Source organism: Anabrus simplex, chromosome 6 (assembly GCF_040414725.1).
Source record: "Anabrus simplex isolate iqAnaSimp1 chromosome 6, ASM4041472v1, whole genome shotgun sequence".
NCBI lineage: Eukaryota > Metazoa > Arthropoda > Insecta > Orthoptera > Tettigoniidae > Anabrus > Anabrus simplex.
Genome location: NC_090270.1, coordinates 345,621,104 through 345,636,383, shown reverse-complemented (window position 1 = coordinate 345,636,383; position 15,280 = coordinate 345,621,104). Strand labels below are relative to the sequence as shown.

Here is a 15,280-nt window from a genome sequence, read left to right as displayed (position 1 = left end):
CACACCAGTCCATTTCACATCTTGTTTATATGTCTAATTTCAGTCTTTAAATAATAACCTTTTAAGTAATTCTTCATTCATTTATCCAGAATTGCTTTAGCAACTTCAAAGTTAATATCTCAATAATACTTTCTTTCTAGATGTAATTTATTTATCCATTTTCATATATGCACTTCCATTGATATTTGAATTTAGCGCGACTTTTCAGGTGAAGTCACTAGGAGCGCCACCGTTGAATTGTCTCCCATTTTAACGAGGCTAAATCTGTAAGTGTCGCGTATTGCCTCTACTGTACTTGTTTGAACTGACATCACTGATGATGGGAATGGATGATTTTCCCAAAACATGTACGGTAAAATAAATAGTTTTCTATCACTACAAGGCAGACTCAAGTAAAACTATTTTAAATAGTTCTGTAATATATTGTTATAATTATGTTCAATTAACAGGTTCATTTTATAATAATCGTGAAGCATGATTGTGATATATGCTTCTGTGCCCCTACAGTCATGAAATACTTGCATGTAATGTTCTTAATATCAAATTAGGATCACATCAACCTTGGACATGTTTATAAATGTATTGTGCTAGTATATTCAGACAATTGAAGGAGTTCTGAAGTGCTCTTCTTACTGTAAGATTGTTGTTGATTATGTGAGTCATCAGTCATGATGGAATTGCGTTTATGGTTTCCTGTGAGGAAGTTGAATTTGTAAATTCTAGTCTAATAATTAAATTCACAACTAGGGTATTGCACTATATCAAACTCCAAGCTTGACAAAGCATACTCAAACTATGGAATATGATGAGTGTAAGGCTGAATAATGACATCACATTAATGTGTTTTCAATTATGTTTTTATTGTTGCATCAATAAATATGTCAAACTAGGGACTCATGTCTGATCAGCAGCACACTTTAGGCCAATGAATTTCTATTAATTAAATGTAAGTTATTACCAATAAATTTGCAGTTAATTTTTACCACTTCTTTTATTTCTATTTTTACCCACCTTTTCACCCTCAAATAACAGACTGTCCAGTCCTCTGAGATGCTCACCATGCACGTCGAATTTCAAACATCAGGTAAGAGTCTTCAAAGGTTCAGTATGCATTATTACTTTTCTTTTAATTATTCATTGGTAAATACTCCTAATATCTTGAATAGTTGTTACAACCCAGGGTAGAATCAATCTTGAATACTGACCAGTCGATACATTTACAAAAGAAATAAGTTTGACTCTTGCTAATCTGGCCATTTCTTACACAGACGGGTGTCAAATTAGCAAGAGCACCGGATTACTGAGTTTGTCCGAGAAAATTAGTTGAATATATTGTACTTTTAGTAAATCCAATGTTACAATGTAGCATTCATACATTTAAGAAAAAATTAGTCCTTGAGTTTCCTACAGGCAGTCGCACAACATATACAGCAGCAATGGCTCTCTTTCAAGTACCTCAGCTCAGCTTGTCTAAAATTTCCAGTTTCTGCTTCAGATCTAATAAAATAGTACTACTTCCACAGTTCTATTAAAGATCTGGACTTTTACTGGTGGTGCACTCACCAACGTGTAAGATTATCATGCATGGTATTATAGTGATTTCACCAAACCGTATGAGCACCATTAGTTTTTAAAAGAATGAAAGAAAATGTTTATTGGAATAAATCTGGTGTCAGATTCTTAGAGACAATTCAGTCACTCCTCTGTTAAAACAAGAATGTCTGCAGAATGTAAGCTTTATAATGACCAAAGAGAAATATTAATTTCTTGATTTAAATGTGTCTATAAATATGTCCCTCTGAAATTCTAGAAAGTAGAATATGAAGCTAAGCAACAAAAGTTCACTTTGGCAACTTCTCTACAACAGCTCAAGGCCACATCCAATAAGTTGCAGAGTAAGTGATAGTCATGAACTTCCTAGATCAAGTGAAATTAGTAAGTTAATGAAGTGTCCAACTGGTGCCAGGTCATTTATTTGTAAGTAGACACCTAGGTAGCCAACACCAAGTAGAGACTCATTTTTCTCTCCATCTATCTCCTAAAACTTCATACCAACTAAAGGAATGAGGCACAACATACAAAACAGGGCTCAATAATAAAACTACATAAGTGATTTTAAAAAAAAAGCTACAAATGTTGTCATCTCCTGGGAGAAATGCGCAATAAGTGTGGTGAATGAGCTTAATGGAATATATATGAATGTCTTTGCCACAGTGATAACAGATGCAATGTAGCGAGTATTCGGCTAGAATGGCACACCAAGCTTGAAGTTGGAGGAATTTCTATGTCTGAATTGTCTCAATTATTCAGACATTCTTTGTGCAACAAGAGTCGAGTATGTCATGTCCATCCATACTGAAATGGTGCCAGCAGTTTGATCAGAATTGCATAGAATTAACTGACACTGATCAATATGGAAGGCCACAAACATCGACCACAGAAGACAATTACATGTTATAATTCTCATGTTAGGTCCATATTGAAATGTACGTAAATACAAAGTATGTTACAAGTGTTTATTTTTATATCCACTTGTAACATACTTTGTATTCGCACAAGACAATCCGAGATGATGTTAATATTTTCAGAAAGCAGACGTATCAAACAGTAGAAGACCCTGGTTCTATTGCACCTCAATGCTCAAGCAGATTTCTATCCCAAGGGAATCAACCATTTAGTCTGATATTAAGAAAAGGTTATGCAGAAATTGTATTATTATATGGTAAATCACCACAAGGTGTTCAGACTTTTAGGCTTCTTTTGTGTCTCCATAAAAGTTGCTTGACCTTTAATAATCAACTGTAATTAATTTTCTAAATCACCATAGTTTATACTCACTAATGAGAACAAAACAACTGAAAGACATTTTATCTTACACATTTGTTTTACTTCTTTTCTTTTGATGCAGGTTGATTAACCAAATTATTCAAAACTTGAGAAGCTGACGTCACAAATTAAGTTGTTACTGCTGTTTCACTTTACAAGACATTTAATAGGGGTCATCAGCCCTGCATGGATACGTCTACTACATTATGTGAAAAATCTGCCACTTCATTATTTTCACTAATTAAAATTAAGCATTGTCTTAAACAATAAACCGAGAAATGTTCTTATCTTTCAGACGTCTTTGTGAAAAACTATTTCTGCAATGATGTTAATACTTTTAACAATGAAGATTGATCTATATCACTGGAAAGCAGGAAGAGCACAATCTCCTTTTTAGAACCAAGAAGATTTCTTCAGCTGATTATATTTCATCATATTAATCAGAATACTAGCACTAACTTCATCAGCTTTCCTATTCTGGCCATAATAGTCAACAAATTCACCATCAGGATTCACCAAATACAAGATTATTGTGTGGTCCACCTGAAAAGCAGAAAAGAAAAACAATTAAGCAAGCCATTTACAACAGACAGCTTGTCTAAAAGAGAGACAAACTTAAATCATATACAAATCACAGTAGTTCCCTTCAATATCCTAAATATATTTTTATTTAATTTTTTTGTATTTCCCAATGTTTAGTGCTACAGACTGTTTGTGGTGTTATTAATTAATCAAATTTAATTTTGTTATTTTTTGATGTAGTTAAACATTGTCCTTGTGGCAATCCAGAATGTTTGGAAAGTTGTTGAGTTTCTCAATAAATATATAATACAACTTTCCCAGACAGCAACAACCATACATAAAAACACACTGGTGGATAACATACATACATACATACATACATACATACATACATACATACATAATCATTATAGACTGTTATGCCTTTCAGCGTTCAGTCTGCAAGCCTCTGAGAATTTACTAAACGTCGCCACAATCCTCGATTTGCAACTAGTGTTGTGGCCTCATTTAGTTCTATACCTCTTATCTTTAAATCGTTAGAAACCGAGTCTAACCATCGTCGTCTTGGTCTCCCTCTACTTCTCTTACCCTCCATAACAGAGTCCATTATTCTCTTAGGTAACCTATCCTCCTCCATTCGCCTCACATGACCCCACCACCGAAGCCGGTTTATGCGTACAGCTTCATCCATCGAGTTCATTCCTAAATTAGCCTTTATCTCCTCATTTTGAGAACCCTCCTGCCATTGTTCCCACCTGTTTGTACCAGCAATCATTCTTGCTACTTTCATGTCTGTTACTTCTAACTTATGAATAAGATATCCTGAGTCCACCCAGCTTTCGCTCCCGTAAAGCAAAGTTGGTCTGAAAACAGACCGATGTAAAGATAGTTTCGTCTGGAAGCTGACTTCCTTCTTACAGAATACTGCTGATCGCAACTGCGAGCTCACTGCATTAGCTTTACTACACCTTGATTCAATCTCACTTACTATATTACCATCCTGGGAGAACACACAACCTAAATACTTGAAATTATCCACCAGTTCTAGCTTTGTATCACCAATCTGACATTCAATTCTGTTGAATTTCTTACCTACTGACATCAATTTAGACTTCGAGAGGCTAATTTTCATACCATACTCATTGCACCTATTTTCAAGTTCCAAGATATTAGACTGCAGGCTTTCGGCACAGTCTGCCATTAAGACCAAGTCGTCAGCATAAGCCAAACTGCCTTCTACATTTCCACCTAACTGAATCCCTCCCTGCCATTTTATACCTTTCAGCAGATGATCCATGTAAACTATGAACAGCAAAGGTGAAAGATTACAGCCTTGTCTAACTCCTGTAAGTACCCTGAACCAAGAACTCATTCTACCATCAATTCTCACTGAAGCCCAATTGTCAACATAAATGCCTTTGATTGATTTTAATAATCTACCTTTAATTCCATAGTCCCCCAGTATGGCGAACATCTTTTCCCTCGGTACCCTGTCATATGCTTTCTCTACATCTACGAAACATAAACACAACTGCCTATTCCTCTCGTAGCATTTTTCAATTACCTGGCGCATACTGAAAATCTGATCCTGACAGCCTCTCTGTGGTCTGAAACCACACTGGTTTTCATCCAACTTCCTCTAAACGACTGATCGCACCCTCCCTTCCAAGATGCCAGTGAATACTTTGCCTGGTATACTAATCAATGAGATACCTCGATAGTTGTTGCAATCCTTCCTGTTTCCTTGCTTGTAGATAGGTGCAATTACTGCTTTTGTCCAATCTGAAGGTACCTTACCAACACTCCACGCTAATTTTACTACTCTATGAAGCCATTTCATCCCTGCCTTCCCACTATACTTCACCATTTCAGGTCTAATTTCATCTATTCCTGCTGCCTTATGACAATGGAGTTTATTTACTATCCTTTCCACTTCCTCAAGCATAATTTCACCAACATCATTTTCCTCCTCCCCATGAGCTTGGCTGTTTGCAACAACACCATGATGATTTCCTTTTACATTGAGAAGATGTTTAAATATTCCCTTCACCTCTCCAGTGATTCCCTGGGGTCTATTATGAGTTCACCTGAATTACTCAAAACACTGTTCATTTGCCTTTTCCCACCCTTCCTAAGATTTTTTATTACTGTCCAGAAAGGTTTCCCTGCTGCTTGACCTAGCCTTTCCACGTTATTACCAAAATCTTCCCATGACTTCTTTTTGGATTCAACAACTATTTGTTTCGCTCTGTTTCTTTCATCTACGTACCAATCCCTGTCTGCCTCGGCCCTTGTTTGGAGCCATTTCTGATAAGCCTTCTTTTTACGTTTACAGGCTGCTCTCACTTCATCATTCCACCAAAATGTTCGCCTTTTCCCATCTTTACACACAGTTGTTCCTAGGCATTCCCTTGCTGTTTCTACTACAGCATCCCTGTATGCCACCCATTCACTTTCTATATCCTGAACCTGCTTACTGTCTACTTTTCGAAACTTCTCAATAATCATATCCATGTACTTCTGTCTAATTTCCTCGTCCTGGAGATTTTCTACCCTTATTCGTTTGCAGACAGATTTCACTTTCTCTACCCTAGGCCTAGAGATACTTAGTTCACTACAGATCAGATAGTGGTCTGTATCATCGAAAAATCCCAGAAAAACTCTTACATTCCTAACAGATTTCCTAAATTCAAAGTCTGTTAAGATATAGTCTATTATGGATCTGGTACCCCTAGCCTCCCATGTGTAGCGGTGAATAGCCTTATGCTTGAAGAATGTATTCGTAACAGCTAAACCCATACTAGCACAGAAGTCCAGCAAATGCTTCCCATTCCCATTAGCTTCCATATCTTCCCCACATTTACCAATCACCCTTTCGTATCCTTCAGTTCTATTCCCAACTCTCGCATTGAAATCGCCCATTAGCACTATTCTATCCTTGCTGTTGACCCTGACCACGATGTCACTCAATGCTTCATAAAACTTGTCAACTTCATCCTCATCTGCACCCTCACATGGTGAATACACGGACACAATTCTTGTCCTAATTCCTCCCACTGACAAATCTACCCACATTATTCGCTCATTTACGTGCCTAACAGAAACTATGTTGCGTGCCAAGGTATTCCTGACAAAGAGCCCTACCCCATACTCTGCCCTTCCCTTTCTAACACCCGTCAAGTACACCTTATAATCTCCTATCTCTTCCTCATTATCTCCCCTTACCCAAATATCACTTACTCCTAGCACATCCAGATGCATCCTCTTTACTGGCTCAGCCAGTTCTACCTTCTTTCTTCCATAAGCCCCATTAATATTGATAGCTCCCCATCGAATTCCATTTCGTTCGCCAAGTTGTTTCCAAGGAGTCCCTCGCCTGTCAAATGGGAGTGGGACTCCATTACTCCCATAGGTCCGAGGCTTGCTTAACGTGTTCTGAGCTCGGTAAATTCATGAAGCAGGATGCTGCCCTACTTGCACATAGTCCAAGTGAGGATCTCTCCTCTAACGGGTTATGGACCACCGGTGAATTGTATAGTCCTAGCCGCCTGAGCACAAGGAGGGCCACGACTCAGAATATGTCCAAGATGCCCACTCCCATTCCATAGCAACTGGTATCCCGACTCTCAGGACCACTTACTAGGCCACTCAGCCGTTGCCCATGGTTCACGAACTAGGACGTGACTACAGCAACCCACAAACATGAACAAACATGAACTGGTGTATAAAAAAAATAAAAAAGTGGGTCACTTTATTTTGTTCCAACAACATATATTATGATAAAATGAAGTTAACCAGTGCTCTGCATACTTCATACTGATTATCAAAGTTTTTTAAAGTTTATCCAAAAGGTTCTTAGATGCTGTAATTTATGAAAATATCATTACCTTAAATTAACATTATATTGAGCAAACTTATGAATGTACCATTGAAAGTTTTCTTGGTGACACTCTACACTCAACTTGCCTTAACCCAGTATGTCCCAGAATTATATTTTTTTTAATTAATGTGTAACTCTGTCATAATTGGTCTCAGTGGTCCTAAATGGATATGAAAATAACAATAAAATGATTTTCAGATATAAGATATTCTCGCAGGAGGGTGTTGCCATATGGCAACGCTGGGTCATACTGAGAAATATTGAGTAAAAGAAAGAAAGACAAGAAGAAATGTTTTGTACAATGTTGTGTTTATTTTTGTAGTAACTTGAAGGGTAAATCAATTAATTTAAGGCATTATCAGTTAATTTGTTAAGGCTTTTGGGCCTTCCAATAATGAATAGATCACTGTTTGACTTATTCTATCGATGTAATGGTAACATGCTATTGAGGTCACAATTCTGTTCTTTTTCTAAAGGGATAGTTTACAATGTCTGTGGCCATACTATAGTTTCTACTACTCCTTTCATTCTTTGATGTGGTATTTCACGAAGTATTTGATGTAAAGCCCTACATCACGTTTCTTGCAAGCAGTGCGACCGATTGTGGAGCAGTTGTCAGCGGCGCATCTCCTCTTCTTGTCAATGGGAATCGGCCAATGGTTTAGACCATTGTAGCGTAGGTATTCTAGAGGAGTTCTGTCAGATTTCCGTTTGCGAGTAGGTCCTGGGCCTCTAGGGCCTTCACCAAAGTGGTTGCAATAGTAAAGTGCAATTTAACGCCTAAATTCTAGTTGTGGCATACTCAGATGAGCTGCTCTATGGAACTGCCACGCGTTGTGTACACATACGTCGCTCAACCAAGTGAAGATACTACTCCACCACTTCTTGCCTCGGTTCCCAATGCGATACAGAGACACATTCTGGTCCATGTGATCAGCACCACGCATGTGCTTATTATATTTGCCAATTACATTTGGCTTGTTAACACCTATTTTCTTTCTTTGTTCCTTGGAATAGTGTTGCACTCTAGAAGTGGGATTCATTCCGAATGTGGTAGATGCAGCACTCACAACTGAATTATCGACCCATTTAGTCACATGTATGTCAGTTACTTCCATTTTCAGTGAAGTGCAATATCCTCGAGGCTTCTTCTTTATGGTCTGTTGGTTCTGACGTGGACAGTTTCTGGGAATTCTGTTGTCGCGAATAGTACCTGTGCTCGAAGAACCTCGAGATTTCAAATAGGCTAGCAACGGAAAGCCGGTAAATAAATTGTCAAAATAAAATGAGAATGGTAGCTGCTGTACATCAAAGTGAACATCATCAATTATACTCAACAGTGGAGCTGTAGACTTCCCAAATCTCTCCTCATAAACTTGATTTGCTCTGGGATTTCTACCTTGATAAATTTCAAAATTTATCAGATAACCTGCTGGAGTACACAACGACCAAACTTTGTACCCAAAGCGTAATGATTTACCTTTTATAAATTGTTTGTAACCGCGACAACCGAAGTATGCTATCATGCTCTCATCGTAGAAAAGGTGCTGTTCAGGGTGAAAATGTTTGAGCATGTTGGACTTCAAATTGTCTGTGATGGGTTGAAGTTTCCACATTTTGTCATTGTCATTTCCTGATTTACGGCTGTCTTCAAAATGAAGAAAGTGCAGTATCTGTTGAAAGCGATTTCTGCGCATTGATTTTGAAACAGCCTTACATCTGATCATCTTCACCACTCAAAGCACCACTTTCAACGTCAGGAGGCTCGATAAACAACGCTTGGGGTTCTTCATCATCGGACAGTATTTCTTCCAAGTAGTCAAGAGCTTCTTTTAGAGTTATCGGTCTGAAAATATAGAAAACCGCATTAAAAGTGCTATACTTGACAAGCAGTCAGGTATTGTGCGCAAACAGTAGGATACAGACTGCTATGGCAATGCTAGGAACGGATAAAAAATTGAAATACCCATTATGGCCCAGCGTTGCCACATGGCAACAGCATCATAAATCCTTATATATCTTCACTTTATAGGAGCCACCATATTTTTCATTTATACTAACGTAATGCTACAACTTTTGAAAGAAAATAGCAATAACCAGAAAGGAATAATTCCTTGCAGGAATTTAAATATACCTGTTCATGAAATTGTGGTCCTCTTGATTTGACATTTCTTTTTCTCACTCTCACTTTGCGATGTTACTGCACACAAACCACTTGAGTAACTGACAAAAAACCATTCAGAATTAACAATACAGGTCCCTATAATGTACAATTCTGACAATGGTTTCATGAAAAGTGAATTGTTGAATAGCCAACAAATAAAACAGACACGGCAACGCTGGGACATATCGGGTTAATATCGGGTGTTATCAACCCTGGCGATAATTACGGACTCCATCCTTCACAGCATGTTTGCTAGAAGGTCCTGGATAGTTTGCAGGCGGATGAGCGCCCGCTCCTCCAGTAGTATTGTCCGCATTTCGTTGAGGGTGTCAAAGTTGCAACGCCGAACATTTTGGTCAAGCATATTTAACAGGTGTCCTATGAGATTGAGGTCTGTACTGTAAGCTGGCCAGCCGAGGGTTCATATCCTGATGTCACGTAGATATTCCGTTGTGCAGCAAGCGGTATGCGGGCGTACATTATCATGCATCAGGATGAAATTTTCCCCAACTAAGGTAGCTTGGGGGATTACATGCTCTGCTACCAATTCTACGATATGAGGGTGTGCATTCAGACCACCTCCATCGATGAAAAGAAGTTCCATCCAGGCACCAAAACTGATACCGGCCCTTACCATGATGGAGCCACCCCCAAATGGTGACCTCTCGGAGATGTTCCAAGGTGAATATTACTCCCCACGCCTTCTCCAAGCTCTCTCTCTATCATCAGGTGACCGAAGACAAAATCATGACTCATCTGAAAACAATACCATTGCCTACTGTACCGCAGTCCAATTCCGATGTTAGCGTGCAAACTGTAATCGAACTGCTCGGTGCTGGGGTGTAAAATGTAGACCAGTTGCAGGTCTTCTTGAGGTCAAATTGGTTTCTTGGAGTCGTCTGACAGTCTTTCCAGTCACAGTGACATGTCTTACTTCCTTGAGTTGATTTCTGGCTCAAACAGCGGTAGTTTGGCGTTCTCTCATGACTTGGATGACCAGAAACCTGTCGTCCCTAGCAAATTTAAACCTCCAATGGGCTGATTCAGGTCATCTGTGGTAGGTACCGAGTTTATGAAATCGTCCTAGAGCATGCTGGATGCTTCCAGATGATGCATGGATAGCATTAGCCGCATAACGAATGCTGCGTCCATCATCCACCAACAGCATTGCTCTTGCAATTTTGTCTGGGCTAAGAGGCATCTTAACTTGTCAAACGTTAAAAAAAAACAGAAGGAAAATGTTCCTTTGTGACATATTGCATTGCACACTAATAATCCATCAATAGCTTCTGCCCCAGTATCGTAAAACTTCAAAGGTTTTGCCACTGATGCTTTCACAGCCTGTAATTATAGACATGATAAAGGCTTTTGGGCTTATGCCGTTTCAAGAAAATAAGATGAAATTCTTTACATTTCGCAGAGAACTGTGCTTTGCGTCATCAGAAGGAAATCACGACTGCCCACGAGAAAGGCTTCTTAAACAATGAGGTTTTGAATTTAGACGTTATAATCAAAGTGGAAATGGTACCTTCATTCGTCACCAGATGGCTCCCCGGATGCGGTACAGCGCTAGCGTTCGAAGCGGAAGCTGGCGGAACCATCAGATTCAGTCTAAGAGGGTCACATAACATGTGTACGTAACATATGACATAGACAGGTGTAAGACATTGACACAAGCCTGGAATAAAACATCTGGCTATGAAGAACGTACGAATTTGGAAAACACCGAGACAAAATAACAATAGTGAAGGGAGAGGGAAGGAAACTACCTACGCAAATCCTTAATGGCTTGCAACCAGGTATTATAAGTGATAGCCAGTGTCCCTGTTGAAATTGTTAGGATTTCTACATATTTCCACAGTTTCCCGTATAATCCTGGACCTCTAGTGTCTAGTGTGGATAAGAGCTCGAGCATCTTGGAACATGACATGACCCGACGATAGAGCGTACTCAGCTATTGATGATTTGTCTGGCTGGTTGAGATGAACATTATGTTCATGTTCCTTGATACGGGTATCAATGGACCGGCATGTTTGGCCAATATATACCTTACCGCAACTACAGGGAATTTGGTATACACCAGGATGTAAAAGTGGGAACAATTTGTCCTTGGTTTTACCCAGACGGAGAACAATTTTAGTGGCGGTGACAAACACGATTTTTATACTCTGTTTGCAGAGGACCGTGGTAATTTGATCTGTGGTGTTGTGAACGTAAGGTAAGTAGGCAGTTCCCTTCACTCCTTCCTTTTGTGAGCTTTGCTTGGTCGTTTCCCTGGTATGCAGGGCTCTATGAATCTGCAAATCACTGTAACCATTACCCTTGAACATGACGGAGCGTGTCCATCTCCACCTGGATATCTGATGTCCTACAAATTTGTCTCGCCCTCTTGGCGAGTGTCGTGAGAATCCCTTGTTTTTGTGCTGGATGGTGGTGAAAATCTGCATGAAGATAGCGATTTGTGTGGGTAGGCTTACAATAGATGGTATGTCCTAAGGAGCCGTCCGGTTTCTTTATTACGAAAGAAGGATGTTGCTGATTTAGGTGGTTTAGAAGTAGATGAAATTTCTCAGGACCTTCTGCCCAGACCACAAATGCATCATCAACATATCTCCACCATATCATAGGTTTACATAAAATCAGTTTCATGGTCCGTATCGCACTTCTATAGATTCACAATTAAGTATTTATTATTTTCCACCTAGTCGATACAATGATTGCTTAAGGCAATTTAATGGTTAAAAGTGGTACATGTCTCGTATTTTATCAACATCTTCAGCCACATAACACTGTTTAGATGAAAAATATATAAAATTGACAAAGTAATGCATTACAGTGTTATGTGGCTGAAGATGTTGATAAAATACGAAACATGTACTACTTTTAACCATTAAATTGCCTTAAGCAATCATTGTATCGACTAGGTGGAAAATAATAAATACTTAATTGTGAATATCATAGGTTTGACGGGGCCGAAGCAATAGCTTCCTTCTCAAAAGGCTCCATAAAGAAATTAGCCACTACGTGTGAAAGTGGACTTCCCATAGCTATTCCATCCGTCTGTTCGTAAAAATTCTCACCCCACAAGAAATAGCTGGAAGTCATGCAGTGGTAAAATAACTCAGTAACGTCCTCAGGGAACAGGTGTTCAATGAGAGAAATGACCGAGTCAATCGGCACTTTAGTGAACAAGTACTCCACATCGAAACTCACCAAAAGTGCATTACGTTGAATGGTTATGGTTGACAGCTTGTTGACGAAATACCGAGAGTCCCTGACGTATGATTCAGTACGTCCTATGTGTGGCTGAAGCAATTTGCTTAGGTATTTAGCCAGAGCATACCTAGGAGAACCTATCGCACTAACAATAGGTCTGAGGGGAACATCTTATGTACAGATCTTAAGCAGTCCATATAATCTAGATGGCACTTCATCCCCCAGGGACAGATGTTTGGCCTCCTCTTTTGGAATTGAAGATTGCCTTAAGAGCTTCACGGTGGCATTGGAAACACGAGTGGTGGGGTCACGAGAGCTCAGTCTGTACCAATATAAATGGTCCGTTATTGGACGTTATAAATTTTCCAGCTAACTCATTCCTGGTTGCCAGCATTTCGCCCTCGTGTGCTAGGCTGGGCTCATCAGTTGGTACCTAGCACACCTACCAAGACACTGGCTAGTGCATACCATGGAGGCCACTGTGTAGGCTAATTGTAGCCACCGGCAGTGCCAATGCACTATGAGAGACTTTGTCTCATTATCAAAAATTGATGCACACGAGGGCGAAATGCTGGCAACTAGGAATGAGTTAGCTGGAAAATTTATAATGTTCAATAACGGACCGTTTATACTGGTATTATAAATTTACTCATTCGGAACAAATATTTCAGATTCCCTATGGGAATCAACATCTATATCAGCTCACTCTGTAAACAGGCTCTGACAGTATAGCTGAGATCTTATTCTTCATCTAAATCAGCAACATCCTTCAATTAAATTCACTATGGTGATGGAGTCGGGCAGATGCCTTCCTTTCTTGGATGTTCTAGTAAGAAAGAAAGCGGACGGCTCCTTAGGACATACCGTCTATCGCAAGCCTACCCACACAAAAATTGCTATATTCATGCAGATTCTCACCACCATCCAGCAAAAAAACAAGGCATTCTTACAACACTTGCCAAGAGGGGGAAACGACTCTGTGAGCCATCAAATATCCAGGTGGAGATGGACACACTCAAAGTCACGTTCAAGGGTAATGGTTACAGCGATTTGCAGATTCATAGAGCCCTGCATCCCAAAAAAAAAGACCAAGAAAAGCTCACAGAAGGAAGAAGTGAAGGGAACTGCCTACTTGCCTTACATTCACAACACCACAGATTAAATTGCCAAGGTCCTCCACAAACACAATATAAAAACCGTGTTTGGCACTGCCACTAAAATTGCTCACAGTCTAGGTAAAACCAAGGACAAATTGTCCCCACTTTTAAATCCTGGGGTATACCAAATTCCTTGTACTTGCAGTAAGGTATACATTGGCCAAACATGCCAGTCCATTGGTGCCCATATCAAGGAACATGAACGTAATATTCGTCTCAACCAGCCAGACAAATCGACAATAGCTGAGCACGCTCTATCGTCGGGTCATGATGTCATGTTCCAAGATGCTCGAGCTCTTACCCACACTAGACACTACAGGTCCAGGATTATATGGGAAACTGTGTATATACGCAGAAATCCTAACAATTTCAACAGGGACACTGGCTATCAATTAAGTAACACCTGGTTGCCAGCCATTAAAGATTTACGTAGGTAGTTCCCTTCCCTGTCCCTTCACTATTGTTTTTTTGTCTTGGTGTTTTCCTAATTTGTACGTTTCTCATCGTCAGATGTTTCATTCCAGGCTCGTGTCAATGTCATACACCTGTCTATGTCATATGTTACGTACACATGTGACCCTCTTAGACTGAATCTGATGAATCCGTCACCTGCCGCTTCGAACGCTAGCGCTGTACCGCATCTGGGGAGCAATCTGGTGATGAATGAACGTACCATTTCCACTTCTATTATAACGTCTAAATTCAAAACCTCATTGTTTAAGAAGCCTTTCTCGTGGACAGTCGAGATTTTCTTCTGATGACACAGAGCACAGTTCTCTGCGAAACATAATGAATTTCACCTTCTTTTCTTGACATGGCATAAACCCAAAAGCCTATATCATGTCTATAAGTACAGACCGTGAAAGCACCAATGGCAACATTCAAAACCTCTATGGGGAGGATACTTTTAAGACACCTTCAATATTCAGCAAATTAAGGAGAAAGAAGTCTATTCTTCTTCTTTATGCCGAGATTCAGGGACCATAACATCATTCCCAACCGTGTGAAGCTGAAACACACGTATACTCCCAAGGCCAGGAGAATATATTAACAAGCTAGCAAGGCTCTTGTTATCGAGAGAGTGCATTACACTTGTAAGGAACTGGACTCAGTCTCCCGAGAGTTGTTTTGTTTACACCTGCTGTTAAGCAACACACCTTCACAGGAATTGTGGTTGACTTTCGATCACATTACTGCTATACAGGCTGAATAATAATTCAACCAGGTATCATTCAGAAAGATATCTAAGCTCCTCCGACTAGCTCAGAAACAGGCGGTCTCTTGCACGAACCCAGATGCTAGTAAAACTGTTGTCAATCTTTCCAAGAAATCCTTGGATGAGAACCAAACGGCAGTTCTAGATAGTGGTCTTAATTTCACTATCGCTCCCTCTAAAATTCCCACTGACGAGTTAATTACTTCCATTGAGGCAGCCATCCACAAACTACCTACAGATGAGGCTGAAGAGTTAAGACAGAAATGTGCGAGACTGATAAAGTCCGCTGTTGTACACGC

The 15,280-nt window shown here is 39.7% G+C and overlaps 1 protein-coding gene across 1 annotated transcript in view; it reads right to left on the bottom strand.

Annotated features, from left to right (window-relative positions):
* Nucleotides 1-839: 839 nt before the first annotated feature.
* Scox (Synthesis of cytochrome c oxidase) overlaps nucleotides 840-15,280 on the bottom strand; it is a 55,447-nt gene continuing 41,006 nt past the window's right edge. The window contains exon 5 of the mRNA XM_067148923.2: nucleotides 840-3,369. Coding sequence (XP_067005024.2) covers nucleotides 3,220-3,369 — 150 coding nt within the window. The 3' untranslated portion in view covers nucleotides 840-3,219. The remainder of the gene's footprint in view (nucleotides 3,370-15,280) is intronic.